The sequence below is a fragment of the Macrobrachium rosenbergii genome, chromosome 42 (assembly GCF_040412425.1).
Source record: "Macrobrachium rosenbergii isolate ZJJX-2024 chromosome 42, ASM4041242v1, whole genome shotgun sequence".
Classification (NCBI taxonomy): Eukaryota; Metazoa; Arthropoda; class Malacostraca; order Decapoda; family Palaemonidae; genus Macrobrachium; species Macrobrachium rosenbergii.
In genome coordinates, this window is record NC_089782.1 from 32,428,749 (window position 1) to 32,454,131 (window position 25,383).

The following is a 25,383-nucleotide window of genomic DNA, read 5'->3' on the forward strand; positions in this document are numbered from 1 at the left end:
TAAAATTCAACACATACTTTATTCATATCTATATATCCAAAAATCATGGAGATTTTACCTAAAGTATAAGAACACTACATTTCACAAGTTAAACCATAATTATCAAATAAATCACAGATATAAAAATATGCATCACATGCTTCCCTATCAGCATTATCAGCAGCAGCATCAGTAATACAGTACAGTCAATTGGTTGAAACCAAGCCAATAATAATAATGAACATCTCTGGCTACCAACAGGCTCGTAATACACTGTAGTGAATGTGTACATTCAGGCAATACTTTGATACATAAAATGGCAATTACCCAGTCAAATACCTTTCTCGACTGCCTGTTAGATTCATCGTCAATTAACCTTTGCATTGTCAGGCTGTCAACCTTCCAAAAGCCATATGACTTTAACAAATTCAATACTTAATGCCTTAACAAAACAGGTACCTGGAGAATAAAAAAATACTCATTCATTCCTTGGCAGTCTGTTTAGCATCTACACTCTTTCTCTAGCCACTTCAACAACACAATGATTTCAGCGATAGCTCGGCTGTAACGGAAAAGATTTTCGTATTCACCAGGAAAAGTTTCAAAGTTTTTAAAAATTTTAAATCGAGCTCATGGGAAAAGGACTTGTACGTAAATACAATTTTACTTCAGTGATTGAAATTCCCTATGATATGAACTGCTGAATAGCAAATTCCCTATGACGTGAACTACTGAATAGCAAAACTGGACAATTTCATAAAAAGCAGACTCTTGCAACTGAAATTTTTTTCCGTTACCTTAAAAGCAAAACTACGGCGCAAGTGTAAAGGAATGTTTTCATGGAATATATCTATCTTAACTATATAAAATTTAGGGGGCAATGAGGACAAGATAGATAGATCCCCTGGAAGGAGAGTTAAAGACGAAACCTAAACCTGAATTCAAGATCGGTCACTGTTAGAACGTCACAATGTTTTGCAAATTATACTTGCTATGAATTACATGCAGTTGGATTGCTCTTTAAAAAAAAAAAACAAAATAAGCAGCTGCCATGGAGGAGAATATATCCAGAAATTGGAAAAGCACGGCTTCAGTGCACTACAGGCTCCGAAGTAGCACGCGGATTATTTATTTTACGGTAAATCCCATTTCGAGATGACGACTACCACGTTACCATAAAACGAACAATTCTGTCGGGGCAACGATAGTTATCTTATAATATTCTGGAAGTGAGAGCGAAACAAGACGAGACATTACGCAACTCGTGTGGGAGTGCAAAGTTGCAAACATACATACCTTAGTTCAGACTAGAGCAAAAATATAGAGCTTATATCATTAACAGTGGAAAACTGGTACACAACACCAGAAATTTATAGGCTAGATCTATTAAAGCTTATTTCCTACAGTCGCTAAGAAATGATAAATTCTTTATGTACTGGGTGCCTTGAAGCTACTAGTTATTTCAAAGTGGGTGTAATATTTGCCATCGATTGTCATACAGTATTGGTATCTCAAAATAAAAATGAAAATTCAACACCAACACTAATATCAAACATACAATTTTTGTTGAATCTGTGAGCAAGGAGGTACTTAATAATTTTTTTTTAAAAATCTGGCAAAACAGTGCACATGTAACTTCACTTCTTAAATTTACTCCGTAGGTTCTTAACACATCGACCAATATCTATAGCTGCTGAGGCAAGTATGCGGCAAAAATCTAAAGGTAATCTTTGAAAAATCTGTTTCCAATTCTCGCATAACACTGGGGTTATCAACTTGTTTGTGCTACGAAGATCTGCTATACTTTTCAGCGAATACCCCCAAGCAGATGTGAACATGATCTCTCGAACATTAAAAGTATGTTCACATTACATAAAACAACCAAAAAAGATGAATTTATACTATCATCGAACAATATGCTTTGCTTTTTGGGAGCTCTGAAAGAAAACATGTTGCTTATACATAGTGGCAATACCACACAACTAATTTTCCTATGATGTTTTGAACAAAAACAAAACAGCATCCAAATATTAGACAAAATTATTCTCTCATACAAAAAAAATTCTAAATATAAAGGCAACAAAGCTGATAAATATCTTCCCTTAATACTATCTGAGAAATTAATACAAAATTTGAACACAGAAACAAAATATAATTAATGTATGGAATGAAGCAACATTATGGACAATACTTCATATTTCAGGGCTGCAATACTTTGACATATTTTGAAGTGTGTACTCCTACTTATTTTCATAATCCAAAATAAATAAATCTTTCATATATGTTGAAGCCAAGTAAGCTATACAATTCTCTCAGAAGGGAGGCAGACCATTCAAGAAAATTTTATCAAGCTCATTCAACTACTTAATTCTGTTTGAATACTGAATTTAGGTCAAAGGCCAAAGAGAATATGAACAGAGGTACAGTCAAAGGAAGGAACGGGGTTGCAGATAGGGGCCGAAGGGACACTGCAAAGAACCTTAGGTAATGCCTACAGTGCACCGCATGAGGTGCACTGACGGCACCTACGGGAACAATTCTGAGTGGTCCACTGCATGGAGTAGTTTTAATCCTGGATGTTAGTGATGGTTTGTTTCTGGGCAAACAACAAATCCTTTAATATATACCCAATAATATCCCCCAAGTCCAAGAAAAGTATTCTGTCCTCGGTAATCTATATTCAGAGAATGTACATAAGGGAAAAAGAGAGTTATTCTTAGGTGAAGAAAACTTGAAGAAATGATACTTCTACCACACGCAAGAACCTCTCGCTGTACTCATATTGCTATGCATATATGACAATTTTTCCCAAAGTACACTCAACATCAAACCTAAAATGAAAAATTGTTGTAAAATAAAAATACTCCAAAAAGCCTTGAGGGTCATTAAATTTTGATTATAGGACTTGATTCTTTAGATTACACACCTTCAGTCTCGAAGGCATTTCGTTTCCTTGTACACTTTTGGATTTTTGGACAGAAAGCAACATACAAAAATAAACACCTTTTTAATAAGCTGTCTGGAGAGGCGATATGGTTACCCTCTACCCTCTCTGAATGACTGTGGTTTGGTTGAACTACTTCCATATATTGATCCTCTACCCAACCTAGAGTGAAGAAGTTGACAATATATACTTAAGACTTGTGAACCTTGTGGATATTTGAGGTTTCCAAAAAACTTGGAAAAAAAAAAAAAAAGAATTATACTTCCTACAAACAAAAAACCCATAGTTTTAGAAGAAACGAAAAAAATAACATAGTTTCTTACATGGAAAATCTCACCTACTACTAACCAACAAATCAGAAGTGCCTTCTAGGTTCTAAACAAAAAAGCAGTCTTCAAACTTCAAGGGAACAAAAATTAAGAAGGTGACATTAATGCTCACATGACGGGGAAACGAGGACGTTACGCCATTTTGAACCAAGTTCTTCAGATCCAAGTGTTGTGAGGGCATGTCAACTAAAGTTTCATAATCTTTCATTAGCTTTTGTTTACTCTGATATTTCCCTTAGTTTGCACCTTTCATTTAGACATCTGCCACAAGAATTTACCAAACTACGGACAAAATTACGAGGGGGAACAATCCCACCTTTTTTCAAAATTATATAGAAACAATCTTGGTTTTCATTACGAGGGCTTCATATTATGAGCTTTCTAAGTGTATATAAACAAAATGAATAAAAATTCCACCAATATTGAAATGGTTAAAGATAAAGAACTAATTTTTTTAAAGTTGATGGATGAACTTTACCAAAATTTTCATTATAAGACCAAGCTTCTACACCACATAAATATATTGTAAAATCAATCCTGGATCTGAAATCCTTCATAAGAACTAAAGGAATTTATTTAAATCTTATGCAATCGATAAAATACTATCAGAAGCACTAAATATGGCCATAATAATAAATATATTTCCCAAAAACTTACAATCATTAAACAAAGGGGAAAAGTCATTGTACGTAATCCAAATTATGTCTAAGCTGAACTTAAATGGCAGCACTCAACAAGCCAGCAACCTCCAACATCATGAACTGTACTGCATTCACAGTTTCTGACCTCATACTGATAATCCAATCACAAATAACTGAGGTTCTTGCCTACACATCAAAGTAACAGTTAAAGCAATGAACTTGACATCCAAAAGAGGGAGCTCATTTCATACACAGGTCTGTCTTTCATTTGCAAGTCGAGCGTGACACCCTCGAGCGTGACACCACACTGAAAGACTAGTGATAAACTGGTCATTCCACAGATCATTGATAAGTTTCACACTGGTAAAAATATGACTACTGTGCACTCACTAAATATGTATATCTTTGCTGAATGAGTACACTTAATACCTCTCTTCAGCTATTTACAGTGGTCTATAAAAGCGTAGGGCCAGAACTAAACTGTTCAAAACTCGAGCATCTAGAAAAGACAAATCACAGAGGAATCTTTTTTTATTTTGCATTTCTCAGGCCAGACTCGATTCACCACCCCTTTACCAAAAAATTATATCAAAACTCTTTTGTGAAGAAGCCTTACAAACTATGAAGAGAATATCTGAATACAATTTTTAATGAAGTTTGCAATGCAATACAAATGGGCTTCAAAACCACGCCCTATACAACTACAATCAACTGAATAATAGGAGTTTCTTTGAAGGTCAATCTTTCTCTTTTATGACCGCATTGGCAGGCGTCATCTTGACCAACAAACCTGGTCCAAGTTTTGGTAGGAAATGTCCGTATCAAATCGTTTTGTATAGCTTCCAGGACTATGAATACCAATGTACATAGCCAGAATTCTAGCAAATTAGGTGTCAGTCTCAATTGGAAATGTCTGGGTCTTTTGGCATCAAGAATATTTGTGGTCACTTGCGTGACGAGGAATACAGTAATGATTTGGAGTATGGGTTTCGTCTCGCAGAACTGAAAGTGCTTGGTCATATCGAATGTAACAAGTCTTTCCGGTAACACTTCAGTTATTATCTAATATGGTACAGTATATCAGTACAAATAACACTTACAGTAGTCTTTGATATACAACGCTATACATTACTATACCCAAATGATTTAAATTCCACTGTTTCCTGTGCCCAATTTTCCACTGACAGTTACCCCTAGCCAGAATTCTAGCCCTTCGTTTAATCACCAGAGGTGAGCCTCGTTGTGTGGAAGTTTAACTACACCCACTCCTCCGCCCAACCGACGATAATTCATGGAACCGCAGAGTCGCCAGTGATTCTGATCAGGATCATAGACTTCAATGGTTTTCAAGTACGTAGTTCCATCAAATCCTCCGACTGCATACAACATTCCATTCACAACAGCTAGGCCCACCTATTTAAAGAAAAGGGGAAAAAAGTTTATTATAACCAATCGAAAAACCATTCCATTCACAACAGCTAGGCCCACCTATTTACAGAAAAGGGAAAAAAGTTTATTATAACCAATCGAAAAACCATTCCATTTACAACAGCTAGGCCCACCTATTTAAAGAAAAGGGAAAAAAAAGTTTATTAGTATTTATAATTAACTAAAAAATATTAAATTGTTTGAATTTTCGTTTCAGGGACACAAACCGCGGCTTAACAGAACACCTTCCTTTGGAGTCTCGGCAGGTGGAATAAAATCCAAAGTTCAAACTGCCTCACTGTCAGTGGTCGAGAGGAAAGTAAAGCAGATCCGTAGAGGGATGCCCTACCCTAAACTTGCCAACAACTTTTTTGGTTGGCTGATTGACTGGTTAGTAAATACACTGGCATCTCATTGCTTGTACAGCAAAATTTTATATATATAAAATAATAATAAACCATAAAATGGGTAGCCAGGGTATCACAAGAGAACTGAAGATTTGTCCAAGTTCACTCAGCCTGTTAGTTACAATAAAATGATTCACAAATGGACAATGCTCTTATCTCATGAACATCAATCTATTTAGGGGCATAATTTTGCTTGTATACTTGCATAAGCACTACAAATTATTTGTTGGCAAAAACCAGTCTGGAAATGAAACAGTAGGGAGGATTCATAATGATAAAAAAATAAACTTGCAATTTGTACTGAACCATCTAGAAATACTACATATACAGGCCGTTAGCTAGCACAAGAAGGAATCCTACTCCAGATTCTTCGAGAGATCTGGTATAAAAGGGTGAAAAAGGAGTTCTAAGTTATGCTCCTACCATCCTGAAGATCAGCTTTTGCAATTGCATAGAAAACAACTCTCCTTCTGAACCAATTCCTCTCATTTCAACTGTCCTGCTGAACAAAATCCTCTCATATGTGATCTCTGCTGAATAGCCAGAAAGCTCACCGATACTTTTGCTGAGGAAAACCACAAAGAATAGGTACACTTGATGAGAAGTTCTTTAGACATTCCTTCTACCTACTACAGAAATAAGAGTGGGTCCCCTCAGTGCCTCTTCTCTTGAACTGACTGGGTCTGGGTACTTGCTATGTAACCACACTGCTTTGTAAAGACCACTGGATACCTTACGCATACACTAGCTCATGTATTAAAACCTTACAAAACCTGCTTCAGTATGGTCACTGTACTTGTGTTAATGGGATAACATGAAGACTTACTTGAATTTGAACAACAAACCTTGCAAGATGAAGTAATGCCACAGAATAAAGAGGAAGAAATTCCTAAATGTAACCTCTCCATGATACTGATGTTCCGCACTCTCACTAACATAAGATCCTCATTTGAAATCAAACTCTGCTATGCAACCAAAGGTTTCATCCAACATTTCACGCTACGCTCAGCTGCCGAGAGGAAAAAGGCAGCAAGCAACTCGACAGTCTCTAACCGTCAACCCTGGACAATCAAAACTGGGCAGCAATAAGACAAACTTTCATGGAGGAAAAAGTGGCTCCAGACAATCCTGATCTTCCTTTACCTTAATCACCCTAGACTAAACCAGGGGGACACACAAATGTCATCTAAAAGCATTATCACTTCTTACAAAAATATTTTCTCCTCTTGTGCTTCTCATCTTGAATCATTTTCTCATTCCTATAATTAGTGTTCAATTCACACATACAGTACAGTACTGTGATTACAAAGACCTGATAATCATTTTGTTTGTTTTTACTGAATGATAAGAAGGAATACTCTCGTTTTGTGAATTACACGGCTGAAATGATCTGCCAGTCATTCCCCTTCTCCCATTGAGTCATTCACCACCCATAATTATTTATAGAAAGGTCTGAGTAAAAAGAAAAGAAAATAATTTTTTGTGAAAATACACAACTGAAGAAGTAACTACAGTGCCCACTTTACCTTTGTATCTTACTGAAATTATTAAAATGCACAATCTATGCATGCATAAGAAGAAACTATAAATGATGTCCTTTGTTTTGGCACAGATACCATAGCAGCGTCCCAACATCCTCACGCCAATACTGGCTGGGGCCCCCCCTTGAAAAGAAGTATACTGTGCAGGAAACTTAAAACAAACAATGGAACTTACTCCACTCCTCCTGGATGTCATTGCTACAATAGGACTCCACTGATTAGTGTGAGGATTGTAACGCTCTGCGCTGGAGAGCTCGGTGCAGTCATCTCTACCACCAACAGCGTAGATCATGTTGTTGTATACGGCACAACCTAGGTGCTTACGTCGTGTACTCATGGCTGGCATCATCGTCCATTTGCTCAACTTCGGGTCAAATCGTTCCACTGGAAATAAGAAGAATACAGTATACAATTTAGGCCGAAGGCCAAGCGCTGGGACAATTGAGGTCATTCGGCACTGAAAGGAAAATTGCGAGTAAAAGGTTTTGAAGGTGTGACAGGAGTAAAACCTCGCAGTTGCATAATGAAACAATTGTTAGAAGAGGGTGGAAAGCAAGATGGAAGAAAGAATATGAATGGAAAAACTATATGATAGCGATGGCGATTATAAAAACATTAATAATGAATGTTGGTTACCTGCAACATTATCAAATGTAATGTACATACTCATTTTTACGAAGTCTTTCAATCAATTTTAAGCTATACATTCAACAAATTTCATATGGAGGTAATTTCATTGACAGAGTAACTAATGTCTCTTTTCTATGCTCCCAAATCATACTTCATAGTCCAGTGTGTCCTCAAGGTAAACTGTTTGATCTCTAAGACCTGTTCATCTCACACAAGAGAATTCTCATTGCCCCTCTTTTTCACTTTCTCATGTAATGCATTTCAGGCATCAAAATTCCCCTATTCCGTTTATATTTTGCAATTATTCTGAGCACCTCTTGTTGCATTTGGTACACAGTACAGAGTTCACCCTCACAACTTTCCCACAAGAAAGTGGACACAACAGGCAAGGGTTACAAGAACTCACTTTCTACGTCTAACCCAGAAAGTGAAAAGGTGATGTGAAAACACTTATGATGATGACAGCAACTGATGACTTATTTGACTCCTTGTCCAGGCAATATTAATCACCTAAGCTTCAAGAACTGAGTTCTGTACCTGTGTTAAGTGGGCTTTGTCCATCTGAACCACCAACCGCATACAAAAAGCCACCGAGAACGGCAACAGCCACACCTAAACGTCTGGTGTTCATAGACGCTACTTTTGTCCACCTGTTGCTCTGAGGGTCGTACCTGTGAATTAAAACGCAAAATGGAATAAATTGTGTAACATAAAATAAAATGGGGGAAAGATGCAATTCAAAAACTGGCTGCTTATAGATATATTACCTATACTGCAAAGTAGTTATTTTTCTAACTACTTAATAATGAAATGTATTTACTAAAGCAATATCATTACAATGTAAACTCGAGTATAATTCCTGTCAAGGGAAGAACAAGATCTTTCATTATGTGATAATGGGCCCTATGATCAAAGGGTATCAGAGAGGGCATAAGGAGGACAGTATTACTAACATCACAAAACATTTTACTACTTGCACACAGCGATGTGCTGAGAACTCAGAATGTCACTATTTTCTATGCACACAATATACGAGATTTAAACTAAGCTTATCAGTTTTGCTACTGTTCATATCTCTAATTCTACCATTTATGGTATACTGTTTTCTTTTTTTATTGTAGGACCTCAATGGAATATAAAATTTGGGACCTACGAGGTCATTCAGTGCTGAAAGGGAAATTGAGAGTAGAAAGGTTCGAAAGGATTAACGGGAGGAAAACCTCAAAGCAGTTGCACTACGAAACAATTGTCAGGAGAGGCAGAGGAAGGGATGAAAGGGGTTGCAAAGAACCTGAAGTAATGCCTACAGTGCATCGCACATAAGGTGCATTGATGGCACTAACCCCCTACAGGAGAAGTAGTTTGGGATTATTTCGTAATGTAAGCAGCATGAATTTTATTTTTCTGGTAACATAATCCCTGGTAACTTGAAGTCCATTAGCTTGAGGTGCCATTATTTATCTACAAAGGAAGAACATTTCACCAACCTCTCCACAACATTAAGGCATGAAACTCCATCCTGGCCCCCAACAGCATACAGGTAGCCGTCCAACACTGCTACTCCTACGCTTGTGCGGCAAGTGCTGGTTGGCGCAACCTCACACAACCACTGGTTCGTCTGAGGGTCGTATCTGGGAAATTTAGAAGTGGGTAACAATTTATAAACTAAAAAGGCCACCTGTCAGAGCATTTATTATATTTCGACATAGAATTCCTTTACAAAATATAAATTTTCATAATAAAAATTGATCTGGATACTTACCTCCTTTAAAGATAGCTTGTATCTCCTCGCTATCAGTATACAGATATAAGCTCTATCTTTAACAGCAGGTAAGATTCATCCCAAATAATATTAACTTCTAGCATATCCTTAATAGATGCATATAAAAGCAGTTGATACTCTGGGTAATACTAAATAGCAAATTGTCGCTTTAACAAATCTTTATAATGAGATTTTACTGGTTGGGTAGCCTAATAGTGATTGTAGTATGACACTTTAAATTCCTACTAACATTTATGTGAACGAAAATCAAAACAGGCCAACTTTTGTTCAATATGGAAACTTAAAATACTCACTGAGTAGAACAGTTGTAATCTACCCTGTCTTGCTAGTTCCATTCAGTGAAGGTGTATATTCTTAATTTATATCTGAACTCTTTGAGACTAACCTTATTCTGATGGGCAATGTTATAAAAAAATGTAGTAAATGCTTAATGCAGAGGAAAAAATAAGCTTTGTGTACTTGAGAATTCAGTAATTTGGGTTTATTATTCAACATAAACCCTTAGCTCTAAGTGGATCTGATATTTGGAAAATTCATTTTATAGAGGTCTGTTATAATGGGGACTACAACTTTGATTTCAGCTATGGCACTGTATCTGATAATGATGTATAGCAAACAAAAAATATTAAAAAAATACAGAAAAGAAACACATTCTGACTCAATTACCATAGGTCTATGATGTTCATTGCATTTAGTATCATTTACTTACCATATTCACCTATTTGCCAACAGCAAAACATGTTATCAAAATACTGGTTGTATAAAAAGACCTTAGGATAAAAATCTACCATATACATGATCATGCAACACAGTATTACTGTATTTACTTACCTTTCAACACTGTTCAAGTACGACTGTCCGTCATGACCCCCAACGGCGTACAACAAATCGGAGAGGACCGCAACCCCCACTCCACACCGTCTCTTACTCATGGGAGCGACCATCCGCCACTCACAGGTGGTAGGCTCAAATCTCTCTACGGACGCTATGGCATCTCCACTACACCAACCACCAACTGAAAATACATTTTGACAATCTTTAGTCTTGACGTACAGCTCTCCTAAAACATGATAATTAGAATGATACTTTTCAACCCAGTGAAAACGTAGAACTAGTTCCAAAGCGGAACCTGTATTTCACTGCTTTGAAAACAAATAATCTGTAATTGGAAAATAACAGATGACCAACGCAATCTGCATCTGCTGAAAACACATCTTATACTCTATGCCAAGTTTAACTCTGAACCTGACTACAAATTTCTGCAACTTGCACATTCTCACACTGACTGAGATTTAAAAGGAAAAGTGGAGCATGCCAATCAACTGTTGTGGCAAATTAACTCTTACTTCTCTACTATCAAAATGTGGCAAGCAAGACAAAACCTTGTTTTGTTACTTTAAAAGTCACTCTAACCTTTTACTGTTAATACTGTACTTACAAAATGTTTTTAGATAAAATCCTTATACAGTAGTTAGCAAATAATTTTACTACCAGCCCCTACATACAGAGCCAGTATCTACAATTTATGGCAATTGTTTATGCTGTGCAGTGCTGTACTTTCTGAATAAAAAAAATGTTGACAAGACAATATCAAGCTAATAACCGACCTGCAAAAAGAACTTCCCCCGTTTTGACTGGTTTGCGCGGTCTAGTTCTCGGACCCTGCATCAGAGGACGTTCTTGTGGTAATAGGAGGTAGTTCTTCGCTTCATCTACTAAATCACGGCAAGCCTGTCGCAAGAAAGCATAGTACAGGTTAGTAAAATACCAATGCCCCCTTAAGGACTTCTCCAACCCTACAAGAAACCATCAAAGACGGGTCATGCACACGTCAGCAAGTTTTGTGGAATACAGCATTGACATAAACTCCCTTAATCACCTGAAAATTTATCTGAATACCCTGGAGGAAGCAAAAGCTTTCCTTCCCTGACAAGAACTTAAGACAGTGTCAAAGACAGAAGTAATTATGAATGGAGGTAAAGTGAAGGCTAAGTGGGTGCAGCTAGGGGCTGTGGGAACACTTCAACCAACCATAATACCTACAGTGCACCACTTGGGGGATATTAACAAGCGGTGCATGCTTCCACCAATACCAACACCTCCCAGGGATTTCTATTAGAGTAGTTCTAGCTTTTGAAATGACGATACTTTACTTGAACTACTAAATTATACCTGGATGGGGCATGCATCTCCCCCACATTCATACAACCCTTATTCCCCTTCACCAAAGGATACTTCGTGCCAAGTTTAAGACAACCTTTGATCAGAGAGATAACTTAAGCTTTCAGCTCTGGTGCATTAAATTGAAGCAGTTGATATTTTACCATACACACTTCTATTATTATTATTATTATTACTCAGAAGATGAAACCTATTCATATGGAACAAGCCCACCACAGGGGCCACTGACTTGAAATTCAAGCTTCCAAAAGGTATGTTCATTAGGAAGAAGTAAGAGGTGGTAAAGAGAAATACAGAAAGATCTCACTTATTAAAAGAAAATTTAAATTATTAATTAATAAATAGATGTATTGAAATGCAAGGAGGATAGTATTAGGGAAATAATGCATTGCATCTTCACTTGAACTTCTGAAGTTCCAATTGCACAGATACAGTACAGTATATGGATTCAAAACTGATTTATGTCAATTAAAATATATTCACAAAACTGCATACAGCTCTAATCTGCAACTCAACCTACCTCATCGCTTTTGATAAGAAGGTCTGAACCAACAGTACCGACCAGGAACTTTGGACTAAGAAGAGGTAGACGCACATGTTCGAGAACCTGAGGAACAATAAAACCAACTATAAAATAAGGGGGTCAGAGAATTGCGAAGCATCACAATATAATTGCATATTAAAAACTGCTTTATTGTGTTATTTGTATACTGTATATTCAAGCATGTTAGAAACAGATCAGTCAATAATCACTTTTAAATCATTTCTCACTACATCAGTGACAATGCTTCTTTCCATGCAATATACAAACAACTCGACATAATTCTTGGTACTGTCTGGAATGAAAGGGACTTTAGCTAGGGGCCAATGGAACGCTGCAAAGAACCTCAATGCCTACAGTGCACCATGTGAGGTGCATTGATAGCACTAACCCCCTTCCCACTAAAAGGTTTTTCATGAAAATGTGATAAATTTTGCTTGGAATAAAGCATTATGAACATGTGCTTTTTACCCAAAATACTTAATACTACAAATTAAAAAACAAGATGCTTATACATCATTAAAAAAAAAAATTTCTCTTTAAAATTACCAGAATCAGGACAACTCAAAACTTTTCATGATATTACTTAGCACAAGCTATTATACCAAAGTTGCTATTTGGATTAAATATTCTATTTTATTTTCCCTTTGGGTCTAAAATGAGAACCTAAAGTGTCTCAAATCTGCAGCAAAGCAAGCTGAAAAGAAACCAATTTGCTTTTAAAAGTCACACGTGTACACTATAACTGGTGTTACTGACATCCGCTTTATGAATGACTGAAAGATGAGCGTTCTTCAAAGTCTAAGTACATTAAAAAAATTCTAACATTAAACAGCATCCTATAAAATCTTACTATTTCATGAAATCCCACATTCCTTATACAGACAGAGAAAATGACTGACAGAGCATTAAGCCTTACTATAACTAATAAAAGGCCCAGGATTATGTATGTAATCAACAGATAGGTTTGCTAAAAGCAAATGGGTGTTACAGACTAATACACACACAAACAAAGCCACTCCAAGATCTTCTAAAAACATAAAGACACCTCACACGTCTCGAACTGTCGACCTAACCGCTCAACTCTCCTCGCTGCTGGGACAAAGGGAGCTGGGGATTTGGAACGATACATGTACATACGCTACCGGGGTCTAAGCGATGTCAGGCAGGGCAGCCGATCGAGACTACGGTCTACCGCAAAGCCGAATCAAAGTCCTTCAAAAGAAGGCATCGTGCTTACCCCATGCAATAAATGGGAAAAGCACGTTAAAAGAAGAAGACGACGACTCAAACAACGATATTTACCTGAGCCAAGAATGGGCGCCTTTCCGTTACATTGTACTTAACCCAGGCCATGACAGCGCTGAACACTTGTTCTTCGGAACGCACGTTAAGTTCGTCGCTCGAGATGATGTCCATCAACTGGTTCACTGGGAGTTCCATAAACTCTTCGCTTTCTATAACCTGCCGACACAAAGCAATGACAGTTATTTCAATGGACTGCAATGATGAAATTTTAGTCATGCTGTCACTGAATTAAACTAGCTTTTATGTTATAACAGAAAAAATGACCCAATAGAGGGTGCAATTAAATATCCATTTCTCAAGTTTGCAATAAAACCGTTCACATCACTTTCGGAAAATGATAAATATTGAACAGTACTGTAAAAATACTGTCATATGTTGAGATGTACACATGAAATAACAGTAAATTTACAAGACAGTAAATTCAAAATGGCTGTTGATAATCATGATATTTGCTGCTCTAAACAGCTATACTGCCCTAAAATGGAAGACTGCAATATCTGCAAAAATACAAAACAGAAAAATGGTAGATACCCCCTTGCCTTACCACTGATTTTGCCGATATTGCAAATGGGACCCCCTAAATACTTGTGGAAAGCATTGAAGAATCATTCTGAAACTGCAGTAACTTGTGTATTGGTGTTTCACGAGCCTAATAAGTGGCATATCTCAATTTAAAAAATTTTGCACATACTGCAGTTTTCCATTTTACGGAAGTATACAGTACTTAGATAATTTCTAATTAGTTTAAGCAGCTATTAATGCATTAGATATTAGTTTTAAAATTCTGTTTTACCTAAATTTAATACGACTTAATTCTCTTTCTCCCAAAAGCACATAACTTACTGTAGAAACTTACTATGAATGTTAATTGCCAATCTTACCAGTTTGCCACTTTTTAATGGGGTTTAAAACAAAGTAATTTATTTCTTAAACGTTGTTTAATGCTTTGGAACCAAGGTAAAGTTAGCAATAGTGATACTTTGAAAGGACACTTTCAGATAGAAGTTATTATTATTTGCTATACTAATGCATATATCAACAATCTCATTTTGGGAAATAATGCTTTTTTTACAACTGCTGTAATAAAAAGAGATCACAGCCTACAACAACATTATTAATAATTAATAATAATAATAATAATAATAATAATAATAATAATAATAACAGAGCTGCATTCATAACATAATACAAAAAGACACACCAAATTCAGCCCATTTCAGCAAATGGGAAGTGAATTAGCATAATGAACAGGAATAGAAATTCATGAGTGTGGGTGAAAGTGGTTTTAAAAGTTATTACAGCTTAAATCATTTTGTAGCTTATTGCAAAACTGGAAAATCTATTGCACTTAATACTAAATTAAGAACAGAAGCAACTCTCTCTCCCTCTCTTGAATTTTAAGGAATGGAAATAGCCCCTCTCCTTCTTTCTGTCTCTGAATCCTAAGCATTTCAGCGTGAACCTGAACTAGACTTGAATGCAATGTTCATTTGTCATTTAATAAATACAGATTTTCAATGCATAAAATACTGCATTCGAAAGGGTATTTACAGTAATATTTGGAAGTTGTGCATATATGAATCATTCATACTACAGGCACAAAAAACATAGGCTACGTTTTCACGTCAGCCTAGCCTAGTGATGCATACTTTAAGCTCTTCCAAAACCATCACTACACAAAACTAAGTACAATGATTACTGCATAATTATATTGTGGCTAAAGGTGTATTTTGTTGCTTGTGTTATTTTATCAAACATGTTACCAACACAAACTTGAACACATTTCACAAAAATAATCATACGAAAGAAAATACGTCTACTTCCAAAAAATCGGAGTATAGTAATTATTACTGCAATATCATAAAGTTCCAAAATATCAGAGTATAGTAATTATTACTGCAATATCATAAATCCACCAAAGATATAATGTAAAACAGTTTCATCATTCTTTTCACACTAATATTACCAGGAACATCAACAACTTCAAAAGACAAAATCAAAGCTTTAAACGTGTCCCATAATGCGACTAAATCACCTGATCTCATGTAAACAAAAGTAAATTGTAATAAACGCTTGCTTTTTATTTTAACTGTTTACTGAATTGAAATTTTTTATTTACTGCGTTTTATTCAGAGCATTTTAATGTTTTATATGTTTGTATTATTCAATAACAAGTTATTTCAACCAAAGGCCAGTGAAAGGGGGTCGCAGCTAGGGGGCTTAGGACCCCATAAAGAATCTTAAGTAATGCCTACAGTGCACCTACTGACTAAATTCTTGCATGTTACAGCCTATATTTGGAGGTCCTGTCATACTATTTCTGAACAGAATAATGGTATGCCCACCTCCTGAAAATTATGTTGGGTGAACTTATCCGCAATATGTAACAATTCCCTGCAGGAGTGGGTGTCGGCAAAAGCACGGATTCCTAGACAGTTTGAAGGATGCAACTGCTGCTTGAGAAATTCACAGCATACATCCTGAATTTCTTGCATCTGAAGCAGACAAGCTGAAAGAAAAATTCAGATAAGTTGAATAGGTTACAAAAAAACTTTAAACAATACAGACACCACCTTACTTATGAACGAGTTACGTTCCGGATGGCTGTTTACATGCTGAGTTGTTTGTAAATTGGTTACTGTACTCTTCACGCCTATTTAAATACGGTACAGGTTGTCCGTCACTAATCCGGCGTCATTGGGACCCGGAGGATGCCGGATTAGCCATTTTGCCGGATTAGCCATTTATTAAGCTAAAATACACGAAACCCAGTAGGTAAGCACCTCATCTTAGAATTAAAATATCTCATAAATCAGTACAAGTTGGTTAATAAAGAAAAGACAATTATCAAATACTGTAAATTCGAGTGAAATTTTACTGAAATAGAGGTACAGCTTGTTCATGCAGCACACTGCGCCACCAAATCGAAGTGGCCGGCGAGCAAGTTAGCGCAGCGACCCGGGAAATTTGAAAATTAGTGCGGAAACATTAGAAATTACTCTAGCTGAAATTTGTGCCGGATTACTGATTGTTCTGGACTACTGATTGCCGGATTAGTGATGGATAACCTGTATGATACAAAATCAATACAGTACTGTATGTTTTTCATCCTAAACACAATACATTGTACACAGTACTGTATGTGAAGAATAGGCGCGCAAAACACAATTTGAACTCACGGGTGGCAAAGGGGAGTGCTCTGAACACAATTTTAATTTGTGAACCTGTTTGTTTGTATCTCTGAATGCTTGTAATTTTAATGTTCATAAGCAGGGTGGTGTCTGTAGGCAAAATATGAAATAACAAGAAAATGTTGAAAAGCTTAAAAGTTTCAGCATTCAACCGATCATCATCCTTAACATTTTTCTCAAGTTTTCCCCTTTTCTTAGGGATTAAATGTGAAAATTTAGCAGGTAACCTCTGATAATCCAAGAGACCATTTGAAAACAACTGCTCAGTAACTGCACATAAAAATATTCAAGTTCTAAATCTAATACCTAAATATTAACAATAGCAATTTCAAAATAATTCAGGGCACCACGTCAATATCCAATTTAAACATTTCCTTACTTCAACATAAGTTGAATCTACTGCCCACACATGCCCAAGTATACTGCAACAATCTCATTACTCTTCTTGTCTTCTCAAAAGGCTTGCCCGGTACTCTAATTACAGTAACATGCAGAAGTGCTAGTTAATTCCGTTTCATTTAGCTTATTTTTAATTCCACCATGATTGCCTCCCAGAATTAAAGTAAATATCGTGGGTGGTGTATTACACAACTCTTTAGATCTGAACATTTGATACTAATATTTTTAACAGGGAGCACAGTAGACACTGGCTACTAGGAAATTGTTTGTGTTTCACATTTTCATTATTGCTTCAAAATTCTCATGCATGAATTCATACTTATATCCTCTGAATATTGTTGCTTGAACATTTTTAGTAACCACATAAAAATAACCTTTGCTTGGACTCTTAATTATAAGGTTTAGCGTCTCTGTACTCGAGACTACCAAGTTAGTCAAACTTCATATACAAGAACAATGGGTCCTCCACCCAAATTAAAAAGTCTACTTGCTGAGTGATGGTCAAGACCAGTAAAGCACATCAATATAGGCTGAGTGCACTAACCATTATTCCAATTGCCGCGCTTCACAGTATTCAAAGCGTGCATTGATACATACCCTATTTCCTTCTATTCAACTATGAACACCTATATTAAGAATCTCATTACGGATAAGTTAGAAATTCTGATAATAAGCAGCGTTTACATTCACTATCAGTCCACCTATCTGCATCACTATAATCACCAAAAGAGATGCATTTGCACATAACTGATGTCTGAAAAGTTATGACGGTTATGAAAAATTGATTAGCATAAGTGCAATTACTTTCTTTACCTGCATAAACTGTTAATCTAAATACAAATCCCCATGAACAGGTCCTATTTAAAGTCACTGCTAAAAGATATAAAGAAGACCTGCTGTTAGAAATGAATGAACTCACATAATTGGTAACGAAGAACTTATGAGATGGAAAAGAGCAAAGTTGAGATGGAATCACCGAGGAGATAATTTGAGCTTATAACGAACTGTCAAAGCCTGGTGATTGGGAATTGGAAGTCATGGCAAAGATACCAAGAAAGGTGACCTGCCCGAATGGGGTAACTATTAAGGTTTAGTTGGACCTTTCTTAAATAGTGACCCCAAGGGTTTTCGGGGGTCATTGTCTACGACTAATATTTCTTGGGGGTCATTATCTTTATGATATTTACAGTCTTTTGTTTATGTTTTTACAGTAATCCTCAACGGGCTTGTACTAAACACGCCGCAAAGGTGGATACATACTAGGTTAAAACCCTTGTGGGTCACTATCTAGGAAAGATCCGTCCAGTCCTCCAAAAATTTAGGCAGGAGAAGGATCTCAAAAAACACATTTTCTCAAGTTTACAATTTAGTTAAAGACTTGCAAAGGACAACTGGAAAGCTGAATAAAATTTGGAAATCAAATAGCCATTAGTCTCGTCACAACCTGCTCTTCTATATGGAAATGAAACATTGAATGACAATGAAACTACATCTAAGATTTTGTCAATTTCATAATGAAGCTTGAGAAGAGTATTAGGAGGAGTCAGAGAGGATACCAAAAGGAAAATGGCAGAAACTCTGTATGTAGATGAGATAGCGATGGAGAGATGGAGAGAAAAAAGGTTTTAAAGGTGTTACAAGAAGAAAACCTCACAGTCGCACTATGGTACAATTTTTAGGAGAGGGTAAAAAGTACGATGGACGAAAGAGAATGTGAGCAGAGGCATAGTAAATAAAAGGAATAAAAGGGGGTTGCAGCTACGGACCGAAGGGACGTTGTATGGAACCTCGAGTAATGCCTACAGTGCACTGAGTGAGGTTCAATGACGGCACTACCCCCTTACAGTGCATACCACTCTGGGGAAAATATAGCAAGTGACAGCGTCAGCTAGGATCCTCTCATTACCAGAAATTGGAAAATCTATCTAATCTCCTGACAGCTATGAAACAGGAGGCTGGAGATGAGTGCAACTTTTTAGAAGCTCCTAAATTTTTCATTAGTGTACTTGCAAAATCTTGGATCTTCTCAAACCATATTCTCCATATGATAACTATTTTTTTTAACCTTTTATACTGAAAAATGTTAATGCCTTCAAATCCACCTAAATGTTTATGCATGCTACACTGAACAGAAAAGATACCATGAATACAAACGAAGCCATGAGAAAAGTTGGCTATCTCCAAAGGAGTTATTTACCAAAGGATGTCCTTTCAAAAAGCTCCATATGAAAGGAGCGAGCTTACCTGCTGGGAGCAAAGTCTGTACGTTTGATTCTTGAACGGTTATTTCAGAAGTATAGCAAAAATTCACAAGTAAATCTACAGCGTGTTCATCTATATCGTGTATTGGGACTTCCGTCTGTCTGGCCTCTAAAAGTTCTGACATAAACATTGCATGAAAATATGGACTGCAGGCAGACAAGATCACTCTGAAATGAAAGATTTGGCATGACAATTATATTCACAAACACTGAGCAGTACAATACACAGATATAACTGATTTCATAATAAGAAAATACACTGGCGTACAAATAATCATAAACTTAATCTTCCTTAAACATTTACATTAGCCGGAATGTTTTCAGCAAGAATCCTATTTGCCCAATGGACGTTGGACACATTAGATAATAAACTTGTAATCACGTGTGTGAGTGACAATACCTCACTATAAATAACTGTGGTCTTCAATTCAGTTTTAACTCACTAAGGTCGCTTTAGGAATTAGCCACAACTGCAGTCTGATGTAATTAATCAAGTTTTCTGATTCCGTGTTAATGATACAACACTGCTATATATGTTGATTCCATTTTAAAATTCTAGCTTTCTTAACACCATCCTACATAAGACTTAGTTTCATGCAATTCCTGTCACATAACAGCATAACGTATTCAAGAATCTAAACTTAGATGCAAAAGTGATGTAAGAACAACAACAAAAAAAAACTATTAAAACTAAAATAATTAAAATACAACCTACTCACACTATCAAAGTCTGTTACAGATGAAGGTTCATGAGAAGCCTAACCATAAAATTCCAACATGAATTTGAGACACACTACTGTACTGTACAACAATCTTAACCTCGTAAGTGCAACGCGTGAATGTTTTGACGTCATCAAATAAATGTGTGTTCCTTAAACTTTGCAACAATTTAAGTTAGGGAATTCCAACAGCTAGGAACATTCACATTTTTCAACCACTGATTTTATGGCTGCTTCCAAGAACTTGAATTCGATATTCGGAAAAGATATGACAGTAATGTTAAAATAACCTCTTCAAAGGATCTGGAAAAGTATGGTACTGCGGCATATCTATGAGTCACTTGTCATCTTCTAAGCCTATTGTTAAGCTTCATACAGATCAGATTTAGGTGCTAATTAGCCGACATTCTGTGATGACTCACCGATGAGCAAATATCTTCCGTCCACCCACAATGAGCACCACGTCGCACAACTCCCGCCTCTTTTGTAACATATTAATATTAGCCAACGCCAACTTGGGATGCTTGTCGGATGTATAACTAAGACTACATGGGGAGGGCGGGCGCCCGATGGATGTTTCTCCGGTGATGGCCACTCCGTCATCTCCGCCTACAACCCTTCCGGTCTGGCCTACGCGGAGATCCATTATGGTTTTAGTCATGCCGTCCATTCTGAAAAGCCAAGGAAATTATTATTATTATTATTAATCAGAAGATAGACCCCTGAATTCATATGGAACGAGTGTACAGGGGCCACTGACTTAAAATTCAATCTTTCAAAGAATGTGTTCATTTGAAAGATGTTACAGAAGATAACAGGAAGTAAAGCAAAGATAGTTTAGATAAAAATATGTAATATATGTACAGGTAAAAATATCAAGAAATTAGGGTAGTAATGTATTGTATCTTCATATGAACTTTTGAGGTTCTAACTTCACAACATCCTTTGGGAGGGTATCATATATAAATGTTTATTCAAAATAAACTGGTCTACTGGTAAGGTACTTATACAGTACTACTTTCTTGGTTAAAGATGCATCAAATATAATACACTAACAAAAATACCAGTTTTACTTTTCATGAAAAGCTGATTAACATACATAAAAATAATGAGGGAACATTCACACTTATTAACTTGTACCCAATGGTGTATGAATACCTTTATTAAATGCCATAATATGAGCCAACGTATAAGATTTCATTCAAATAATCCACAACAAAGCTAGTTATAACAATGAGTGCTACAGGGACCATGACAAATTTATAGCAATTAACAAATGATTACAGTGGTTTGAATACAAGCAGCAGGTTGCCTTCTTTAAAGTTAAGCACAAAATACCCATTTTGTTAAGCCTTGTGGTAATTTGCAGAGTGACAGGACCAGGCTCCAACGCTACCTCTGAATGAAAGTTTAGTCCATGTTTTCATTGTTTAGTGTACTGAAACGGAAATTTACAGTAAAAAGGTTTTACAGGAGGAAAACTTCACAACTGCATTACGAATCAATTGTTAAGAGAGGGTGGAAGGTAAGACGGTAGAAAGAATATGAACAGAAGTGAAGTACAAAGACTGAAAGATGTTGAACCTAGGGGCCGAAGGGACGCTGCAAAGAACTTTAAGTGACGGCACTAACCCCCCCTACGGAACTGGCCAAGTAGGGGCACGGTGCCCAAGTGAGGTTGGGAAGGTAAGGTCTGGTTAGGTCAGGACATGGCATTCTAGGAAAGGTTTGGCTTGCTTTTGTCCGTGGAACCTGTGCCTGTCCTTAACTTGTCCCAATTTTTGTATTATGCCGTACCACGGGCCTTCTGCAAATGGTTTGTCAATGAATTTGGCTGGCTAATCTATGCAGTGTCTAGAGTAGATCCCTAACTGGAATGGAGAAAATAAGCCTAAAGATTCCAAATTCAAAACCAACCTGATGTTTATATCTTTTTCATTCACTTACAGGCACAAATGATTTGGGCAACTGCTCTTTAGTTAGTGAAATGAAAGGCATCCTTATCTTAACAGGAAGTACTATCACAATTTTCCTGCTCTCCGGAAATACACCAGTCTCCCATATCTTATTGTTTCCAAAATAGAGACACTGTATTACAGTACAGTTTTCTGACAGGTACTTTAGCATTTCATCTAATATTGTATTTTGTTTAAGTTTGGCTTTCATTTCGTTATTTGCCATCTTTTGCTTATAAACTGGATAAAACTGAAGACTACCACCGTGCCTCTCTGGTTCAGTAACTAGCAGCTTGTGAGCAAAATGGGCACCAATGTTTAGCACCAGTCCCTTGGGTATGAACAAAAACATAAATAAAATAAAAAGATTGTAAATATCAAAAACACAAACAAAAGACATATGCCAAAGGCAGATCAAATATTACGGCCGCCGACTGGCAGGAACTAGGCCACGGACGTAGTCTTCGGTACAACTGAAAACCACTAAGCTACCGCAGCCCGGTCCCCACCGGTCGGCAACCATAATATTTACCACTTTTTGCTTATGTTTTTCTTTCTGTTTATGCCTTTTCTTTGTTTATGATATTTACAGACTTTTGTTTATTTTTTTACATTCACCCCCAAGGGACGGCCCTAAACACTGCCCAATTTGCAAGTGAAATGGTAGTTACCGAACCAGAGGGGCGAGATGCCTGTCTTAAATGTGGCGAGTGTAGAATGCAGAGTCCTGACTTAACCATACCTTATTTTCCTAACCTCACTTAGGGCACCGAGCCTGACCTAGACAGGGGAGCTTAGTCCTCCCTGGACCCCCCAAACAACACTAGACATCGGAAACAATGGACTAAACTTCTGTTCAGGGGAAGTGTTGGAGCCTGATCTTCTTGTTCTGCAAACTACCCTGTCTTTCAGTCTTACACTCATCTGCTAACAACACGAACATCAGAAATATTCAAAGCGCAATTTAAAACCGGGGAAAACGACATTTTTCAAATCAAAATACAATAACTGTTTAAAATAAAATTTCATTGAATTTTGGTGTCAAAGTTCACCCAACCTCTACAGCAGAGGCCTGTCTACCGTAGGCCTACAGGATAAGCCAGAGAACTAGCCTAATGCGGTAAAACTGCAGACGACTACCGCAGCCTGGTTCCTGCCAGTTGCCGACTGGAATAATTACCGCCTTTTGTTTATGTTTGTCTTTTGTTTCCGCTATTTGCCATCTTATGCTTTTGTTTATACGTTCATGCCCAAGGGGATGATAGTAAACACAGTGTCCATTTAGCGTGTAAACTATTAGTTACAGAACCAGAGGGACGTCGTAGCAGTCTTCAGGAAAGTGATCATTTCCAGCCCAAAATGCAATGATTGTTAAAGGTAAAATCTTATTAAATTCTGGTGTCAACGTTCCCCCAAACTCGGTAAAACTGAAGACTACTACCGCAGCCTGTTTTCTGCCAGTCGGCGACCGTAATATTTACCACTTGTCGTTTACGTTTATATCTTTAGATTATGTTTAAGATGTTTCCTGTCTTCTGTTTATGTTTACGACTACACTCATCCCCTAAACATGGCATCAATTTAGCACTTAAACTGATAGGCATAGGCTAGTTACCGAACCAACCAGAGGGGTGCGGTAGCCTGGTAGTCTTCAGTCTGACTGTCTTCAGTTTTATTAGGGCCTTGTCAAGGCCTACAGGATGAGCTAGGGAACTAGCCTGATGCTATAGGCCTTGGCCTAGCCTATACTAACGAGGCGATAAGCCCACGTTTACGTCCAAACCTGGAAAACTGGAAAATATATCATAATAGAAGCCAATCTACGTAAAATCTGCTTAAATTTAGAGAATTCTGACATTAATTAAGCCTAAGCCATCTTATTAGGCATAGGCCTACCCCAGGACGGAACATTACACCCTGGGGGCCAACCTGGAAGATACATGTGTAAGATATATTGTAATTAAATAATAAATGCTAATCTACGAAACACCTGCTTTAATTTAGCGACGAGTGATGCTAAAAGGACCTAATACAATTTTATTATGCCTACCCCAGGACGTGACGGGACACCCTGGGGGAGAACCTGTTAGATATTTTGTGTGCCATACATTGTAATTAAACAACAGAAGCCAATCTATGTAAAAAATGCTTTAATTTGCCGAAATCTGACGTTAAAAAGACCTCATGTAAATTCACCTGGCCTGCCCAAGGTCGAAATGGGACACCCCGGGGGCGAACCTGGAAGATATTGGTACCGAGTACCGCGTAATGTAATTAGATAATAGAAGCCGAAATACTTCATATCTGCTTTAATTTACCGAAATCTGACGTTAAAAAAGCTTAATACAAATTCATTACGCATACCCAAGGCCGTAACGGGACACCCTGGGGGGGCGAACCTGGAAGATGTAGGGACGGAGTACCGTAAACTGCAATTAAATAACAGAAGCCAAAATACTTCATATCTGCTTTAATTTAGCGAAACCCGACGTTAAAAGGCCCTAATACACATTATGCCTCCCCCCTGGGGGCATAACGGGACACCCTGGGGCTACGCCTAGTAAGCCTAATCTAGCCCAACCCCCCTCCCCCAAAACACACAGGGTTACGTTCGAGCGTAACTGCAAGTCTATTAAACCTTCGGAGAACCTCTCAAACGCTCGTCGTCACGTTACCTATAATAAGACCCGTCGGTTGTACGGCGCAACGCATCACATTTCCCGTCGGAGCCTCCGTCAGTGTGGTGGCGTTCGCGATCAGGAAAATCCGTTCGCCATTTCGCACCAAAACAAGTGAAAACTGAAGAAAACATCAACATCGGCTTTGTCGAAGGGTTTTGGTGTAGTTTTTATGGTAAAATTTTATATAAAATTATGTTTTTAATTTTTAAATATAATAATAAATCTAGATAAAATTAATTTTGTTATAAACTTGCTTGTAATTTATGCCAATAAAGTGAAAAGTGAATACATCAACATCGGCTTTGTCGAAGGGTTTTGGTGTAATTTTCATGGTAAAATTTTATATAAAATTATGTTTTTGATTTTTAAATAGAATATTAAATTTAAATAAAATTTATTTTGTTATAAACTTGCTTGTAATTTATGCCAATAAAGTGAAAAGCGAAAACATCAACATCGGCATTG

The 25,383-nt window shown here is 37.0% G+C and overlaps 1 protein-coding gene across 1 annotated transcript; it reads right to left on the reverse strand.

Annotated features, from left to right (window-relative positions):
- On the reverse strand, positions 1 to 25,056 carry dbo (Kelch-like protein diablo). The gene is made up of 12 exons (XM_067085990.1): positions 24,913 to 25,056; positions 20,705 to 20,953; positions 19,547 to 19,731; positions 16,058 to 16,221; positions 13,710 to 13,868; positions 12,384 to 12,470; positions 11,290 to 11,413; positions 10,514 to 10,697; positions 9,387 to 9,530; positions 8,437 to 8,570; positions 7,445 to 7,653; positions 1 to 5,306 (listed from the first exon to the last, which is right to left on the reverse strand). Exons 1-12 carry the CDS (start codon positions 25,053 to 25,055, stop codon positions 5,115 to 5,117), a joined length of 1,974 nt encoding a protein of 657 aa, XP_066942091.1. The 5' UTR covers position 25,056; the 3' UTR covers positions 1 to 5,114.
- Between the last annotated feature and the right edge of the window lie 327 nt (positions 25,057 to 25,383).

Bases quoted from the DNA above. Each gene is read 5' to 3' on its own strand.
- dbo (XM_067085990.1), bottom strand. From the start codon at position 25,055: ATGTTGATGTTTTCTTCAGTTTTCACTTGTTTTGGTGCGAAATGGCGA. The intron at 9,531-10,513 runs GTAAGTAAATAC...TAAATTTCCCAG, and splicing joins TACTTGAACAGTGTTGAAAG to ATACGACCCTCAGACGAACC. The intron at 5,307-7,444 runs GTAAGTTCCATT...TTCTTTAAATAG, and splicing joins TGACATCCAGGAGGAGTGGA to GTGGGCCTAGCTGTTGTGAA.